Here is a 7221-nt window from a genome sequence, read left to right as displayed (position 1 = left end):
GGGAAGTAATAAAATAATAAAAATAAAACATAATTAAACAATTCTCACGACGTTTCGACCACAACGCAAGCAGCCGTCCTCAGGCGAAGAATGAAGCACCGCCAAGCTTGGAGCGTATATTTAAGCTGGGTTAGAGGGGGGGAGGTGGGAAGAAGAGCGCCTAAACAAAATAATTTGCATATCAAGAGGAATTCAGCATATGGAAAATGCGTAGGAGGTGGGCGGGGGGGGGGGGGGTTCCAAATCAATACTATGCCCGTGCATTATGCAGGATTAGCAGCATCAAAGGGGGGGGGGGGGGGGGAGGGGGTAGCATTAACAAAGGAAAGGAATGTTAATAGTTGATTTGGAACCCCCCCCCGCCCACCTCCTACGCATTTTCCATATGCTGAATTCCTCTTGATATGCAAATTATTTTGTTTAGGCGCTCTTCTTCCCACCTCCCCCCCTCTAACCCAGCTTAAATATACGCTCCAAGCTTGGTGGTGCTTCATTCTTCGCCTGAGGACGGCTGCTTGCGTTGTGGCCGAAACGTCGTGAGAATTGTTTTATTATATTTCGATTTAAAGCTTTCGTGACTGCAGGGATTCATCTTGGTTCTTTCGGTAAAGTCACGTATTATGTTTTATTTTTATTATTTTATTACTTCCCTTCTACGTGACTTTACCGAAAGAACCAAGAAGATGAATCCCTGCAGTCACGAAAGCTTTAAATCGAAATTTAGTTGAGAAGAGCCTGCCGATGGCGGAATTATCTTTGTTTGCGGCCCGTGGCTGTAAGCTGCTGAGTTGTGTTGTGACAGATCTCTGCTCTGTCCATCTATTATTCACCTAGGGAGGGGCACCCAGAGGTGTGTAGCCCAAGGGGAAGACTTCGAGCCAGAGGGTGCTGGTGATGGCGGTGTAAGAGCTATCGTTGGGAGTTCTGGTGTTGACTGCTGCAGGTGAAGGATCTGGCAGAAGGCAGGAAGTGGTGGCATCACCATGAATGATCACTACATATTGATCTCAGATGCCTGTGTATGCATTTTTAAGTTAATGATGAGCTAAATCAAATTACACCTGTTCAGTTCCATCTTGCCTACCTGGTACATCACATTTATTGTTGCAATGTCTGCACTGTACTCCTTTACACTATATATTTAATGCTAAAAAGGGACTTAAATTGCTTCGGCATAATGTAATGTAATTTTAAAAAGCTCAACACATTCATCAATAACACTGCCTTATATATATGATAGGTGACGTTTCGGACACTGGTCCTTCATGGCATGTTTTTTTGTGCTATAAAGAAGGGCCATTATTTTCCTGTCAAGGCAGTGCTTTGAACCAATGTGATGTTATTGTCAATTGCTTGTGTACCACTGCCAACAGCAGCAGCAGCAGCACCAAATAATGTTTTATTGTAATATTAAGTAGGTATAGGTAGTTATGTACATGTCTAAGAACTAGGTCGATACAACGATCTTCATCACCAGATAGGGGCCCACCGAGAGAGAGACCCTTTGATTTGGACCTCACTCGTGGGGCTTGGGAGTTAAACGCAAATCCCCCTCCTCGCTATGGAACCAACACGCGCAGCGATGAAACCAATGCGAGGGTTCTATCATTTGGCTCGCAAGTTTGATTCTTGAGTTGGTTGTCTGAAGAAAAAAAACAAGTTCCCAGTGTGGTGATGTCACCCAACATGTACGGCATGATGGGGGGAGTCTAATGACCACAATTGTGCCCTTCGCTATTTTAAGAAATCCCCACATTGCGTGTATTATCATGAATTGTTCCGTGTTCTTTCAGCCCACATGCAATGTTCTACCTAAAAAGTTTCGTCATTTACAGATAGCGCGAGAATCGGTTAATATGCAGATGCTGCTGGGAAATGTTGATTTGGAGGAAAGCGCATTATGGGCTGATGGGCCAGATCTAATTTAACCCCCCCCCCCGTGTGTGTGTACTCGCAAATATATTTCCTGTCGTGGATTGCAGGTTGGATGAGGCGCTGTGGAGTAATGAAACCTCACTTTATTTTGTTGTTTTAAAACGGGGCAAGTACACAGGTCGGTGCGAGCACGTCGTGCGGGCATCGCTGTGTGTGCATCGCTGTGTGTGCATCGCTGCGTGTGCATCGCTGTGTGTGCATCGCTGTGTGTGCATCGCTGCGTGTGCATCGCTGTGTGTGCATCGCTGTGTGTGCATCGCTGTGTGTGCTGTCAGAATGTTGTGTGGGGTGGGCAAGCAGCTGGCAGCACAGCAAGTTGACCTGTTTGGGTGCAGAGCTTTCGATGTCTTGATTTGAAGCTTTTGTGACTGCAGGAATCCATACAAAGAGTAATAACTTTCGATGCGTCGTTCCCTTCATGCGTGGATTTTCACCAGGTACTCCCCAGTCTCCTCTGCAACGTGCAAAAAGAATTGGGACACCCCAATGCAGGCCCCCACTTTGAAAATTAACTGGTGGACTTCGACTTGTCTTGATGAAAGAACGTTATTTTATAACATACAACATTGTAACAGTACCATGGTCTTTCAGTATTGGGAGGGCGACTTCGACAAACGAATCTGCCTCCAATTACCAATTATTTTTACAAGTAACACAATCCTCTGTTTGGTATTCTTAAAGTAATCTAATTTCGGCATAAAGTAACATTTTGACCTCAGATGCGTGTGTAGGCTTTGTCCTGTGATCTGTGTTCATTGGTAGCTGCTGTTACCCTCACTGATGCAAGCTGCTCACGCCCCCCCCCCCCCCCCATTTTCATTGCTTTTGGAATCAATTAAAACGTTTTTAGACAACAGTCAAATGTGAGGGGTGAAGATAACCTTGTCCCTGATTAGGGATACTCAGATCGCCCACTTACCGGGAGTAAGAGGGGGTTGTGATTCCCTGTTGAGGTAATTACAGATTATAGTTTTGCGTGTTTAACTTGTGGGTTGCATCGACTTGCCCGCCCACCGTTTTGAGAGTGTTGTGGTCATTTTGGCCTCTGCACGGTTACATTTTTTTAAATTTTATTTGTAAATTTGTGAAATATTGGGACGACTACGGCGAGTCGGACGCGAGTTCTAGGTTTGACTTTGTCCGATCAGACGTTTGGAACTCTGTTAAGGCGTAGAGAGAGAGAGAGGAAAAGCAAAAAAAATGTGTTTATTTTTTTATTAAAAAAACAAAACAAGAAGTGACTTTTACGCCGAGTCTCGGATTCGGATGCGTCGACTAATACGTAATTATATAATAGCGCTCGGCAGTGGGAAATTAAACATTTTACAGTGCAAACTCGTGAGCCTGTGTGTGGGTTGTGTGTCTCGAACGTGTCTCTGTGTGGGTGTGTATCTGTGTGTCTGGGGTCATTGATTAAGGCCGGCACAGCACTGACGAGGTTTGCTGTGGCCACAAGTGTCTGGCCACTTGCCGTCCCAGTGGTTTTAATCACACGCCCACACATTGTACCATGTACTCATTTCTGTCGTTTGCTAATATTCACCAAGTGGGCACGCATGTGTGCATTGCAACAGGACCCAACCTCAAGTCTGAATCAGAACACCAAGAGGACAATGGCTTTGAGTCGTTATGTCGTTGGGGACCCTGATCCCCTGTCCACAATCATTGACAATCTACATCATGGTGAACAGGTCTGGGTAAAGATATGCGGCCATGAGTCGTTCCCTGAGCATTCCGTTTATGTCTTTTGTGCATATGCACAATGAGGGGAGTGGTGGTGCAGTGGTCAGCTCACGAGCTGTGAACCTTGCGACCTTGGTTCAATTCCCTGTCACGGCTAACATCAGTGGCGAGAGATATATTAGAGCTGCCCCTGTGCCCCACTGAGGGTGAGACGGCCATAACGTGTTTTTTGCTACGCTGGAGAGACAAAAGTGTCGGCGACCACCCCCAGCGTTCGCCCCAACAATCTGTCACGTTTCCATCTCTAATCCCATCACGCGGGAGCTGGGGTTGGTTTGATCACACAGAGATGGGCCCCACAGTGCACACGGGACAACTGCCCCAACAATAGGGCGCTTCAGGTGACGGTGCAGCGAGTCGTGTTTTGAGCTTTAGATTTATCACAATTTCATTGCATGTTGTGTCAAAATATAAAGGCAATTTTACGTTTAAAAAATCTCTTTAAAATGTCGTTTTCTAAATGAAAACCATTTTATGCAAGTTAATGTCACATTAACTTTAAAAAAAATTGCTAAAGAGTTAGCAAACGTGTCACACAGGGCAGGGATTTTGCTCGAACACTGCGCTTCAATGTTGCATCGAGTTAAAACACAAGCGGAGATTTTGCCAGACTTTTAATGAGAGAACCTCAGCACAGCGCGTTCCATTCCTGAGCGTTTCACTCCGTGTCATCATCACCACCACGACAGCCATCCTCAAATCGGCACCGACATTGTCAAATCATCGTCCATCAAACCCGCAATCATCATCACACCACTGCCACCATCATAATAACTTGGCTATTGCTTTCGATTTCACCTTGACCAAAATGGATTTAATGCCTTTCCTTGCGCCTTTATACTCTCAAGTCACTCCCAACACGGAAATAAAACCACCATAAAACATTTGTTCACATTTGCTCAAAAGCACTTCCCCTACACTTTGTGGAGTGCTTTGACGCCAAATCTCAACGTATTGCGTTGCGCCAATAGACCCCTTCAAATCACTCCCGTCGGAGTCAATTCTTTACCACTATCGATAAATAGCCACAGTCGTTAACGCTTCATCACAAAGTCATCATCGACCCTCTGGTCCGTAAAGTAATCATCTCATGAGGCTGTACCACTCGGTGCTGGGAAAGTCCACACCGATTGCCGTTGTCTTAAGGAAACACTGGGCCCTGCCACGTGAATGTGGAATCCAGTTCCACATCTCTACCGACCATGGGGATACTGACCCTGGCTCTTGTTCTGACACGCGCCGCAGCAGAAGTCTGCTGCACTTGAGGACCCTATTCTCAAAAGCCTGGCGTGGGTAACTTTAATCGTCACGGGAGTCTAAACACAGCGGCTTTGTAAACAACAACAACAATGACAACATCGATAAGCCCAGTCTGCCTAAACGCACAACCCACCGACCGCCTGACTACTCACTACCCATCACTACACTCAGCACCCCGTGGCTCCTGTGGTCAAAGCACTTGACTCAAGCTCAAGGTCACAATTCCCAGTCCAGGGCTCACTCGGCCCATCATCATCTTCATCGTCATTCCTCTGGGGTTGATTACATGTGTACCACTTACTGGGAAGTAAACAGTGGTCATTTTAAGGAATGGGAAGCTCCTGCCATAGGAACGTGGAATTTACACCACTGGCTCAGAGCTGGCAACGGAGTGTCACCGCAAGCTCGCCTGAGCTTGTGGGGGTATTGAACTTGTTTTCACGGAACGCGCACCGAACAAAGCAGAGGATTTTCAAACATCACGTTGACAGGATGACGCAGTGATTACGAGCAGAACGCGTGAATTGCCATGAGCGATACATCAAGCAGTGATACTGTTGGGCGTTTTGAAGTTGTCGCTGTACTGCTGAGGGGTTCTGTCGAAGCAATCCGTGCGGCGCTGTGGTTATAACTCAAATCCCGGTCACGTGTCATCTCAGCTTCCCCCCCCCCCCACCCCATCATCTCTGGGGTAGATAAAATCGGTCTCCGATGTCGGACCACTGGTGGATGATGGTGAAATCCCCACCAATGCTTCGGGGCTGCCCCCCCCCCCCCCCCCCCCCCCCCAGTGCTGATTAATCTGTGGAAGGGAGCTTCATGGCCCATCGGATTTCTCCAGGATACATAATAAAGATTCTGATTCGAGTCGACACCTAACCTTGACTTAAATAACCCTCGCAGTGCCTTTGTCTGACTCGCGGGGACCCGAGCATCAGCACGCGAGCCATGCGACCTCTCGTCATTCTCACGGTCCCTGCGGTCTCAATAGTTCCTCTTGGCAACTGCTACGATGCTTAACATGCAGTTGCCAATGCCTGCGTCTCATGGAGCCAGGCTAAAGGCACCCTCCTAAGCAACGCATATGGAGTATAAGTGTTTACAATATAGCAAAAAAAAACGTGTCTCCGGTCACGTGAAACATTTAGCACGTTACCTTCATCGCAATTGAAATGGAAATTACTCCGAAGGTTCTCTTTATTTTGGACACCCTTCGCCTTCGTTTAAAATCTACCGACTCGGCGTTCACATTACGAGGAGAAAAATCCCAGCATCGCCGAGGCCGAGTTAATAAATAGGCTAGTAAAGCAATCGCTACGAAATAAAATACGTGCAAATAAATATAAATACATAAATAACTTGTCGGGAGTCAAACCACTCGGGGTCCCCCGTGCCGGGAGTTTGTAGTCGTTGTCTGCGGCTGTGTGCAGACACAAGGTTGGCCTGAGAAGTGCGTCTGGACAGGGAGATGTCCATGCATGCAGGCACACCTGTGCAGATACACCTTTGCATGTTACACCTGTGCAGGTACCCCTGCGTGATACGTCTGTACAGGTGGGTTCGTGCGCCTACGTTCCGTTCCTGCTCACGCGGTTAGGCCCATGCGTGTCCCGTGGTGCGCGTGTCGGAGCATCGCAGGTGCATGCCGCTGCAGGCGGTGTGACTTTCTACACAGATGCACCTGTGTGTGCGTGCGTCCGCTCTGTGTGTGCGTGCGTGCATCTGCTCTGTGCGTGCGTGCGTCTGCTCTGTGTGTGCGTCCGTAGGTTTGTGTGCGAGCCTCTCTGTCCCTGCGTACGTGTGTGCGTGTGTGCTCGCGGGCGCGGTTGTGTGCACGTGTGTGTACTCGCGTGTGCGCTTGTGTGCACACGCGTGTGTGTGTACACGCGTGTGTGTGTGTGGGCACGACGCGATCTCCGGCCCGTCACTCGGCGCACAGCAGGGCGACTCCGCGCTCGTAGAATCGCCGCGCGTCCTCGTGCCCCGAGATCTTGAGGTCCACCGTGAAGATGAGGTCGGCGCGTGTGAAGTTCAGGTACACGGGCAGCGTCACCTGGAGGGAGGGATGCGTCTTATCAATCCCGCGCACTGCCCCTATCTGTCTGGCGACGCAATCGGCGAGTCTTAGCGGTTCCATTCCCGTGCTGAGAAATGTTTCTTTTCGTCGGACAATTTGGTGGAGATGCGTCGATGTCTAAGTGACCAACAAAGAGGAACGCCAGGGCGGTTTTCGGAGGCCCGGGGGCAAAACGAGCTGCCCCTCACTGTACTGCACTGGGCCAA

General features: G+C 48.5%; 1 protein-coding gene across 1 annotated transcript in view; it reads right to left on the bottom strand.

Annotated features, from left to right (window-relative positions):
- Nucleotides 1–4277: 4277 nt before the first annotated feature.
- LOC133342225 (cytoplasmic dynein 1 heavy chain 1-like) overlaps nt 4278–7221 on the bottom strand; it is a 130610-nt gene continuing 127666 nt past the window's right edge. The window contains 1 exon segment of the mRNA XM_061551231.1: nt 4278–6991. Coding sequence (XP_061407215.1) covers nt 6863–6991 — 129 coding nt within the window. The 3' untranslated portion in view covers nt 4278–6862.

Source organism: Lethenteron reissneri, chromosome 14 (assembly GCF_015708825.2).
Source record: "Lethenteron reissneri isolate LAM-NWPU_2019-01 chromosome 14, ASM1570882v1, whole genome shotgun sequence".
In the NCBI taxonomy this organism is placed as follows: Eukaryota; Metazoa; Chordata; class Hyperoartia; order Petromyzontiformes; family Petromyzontidae; genus Lethenteron; species Lethenteron reissneri.
Note: the sequence above shows the minus strand (reverse complement) of the source record. Positions and strands in the feature narration are given on the sequence as shown.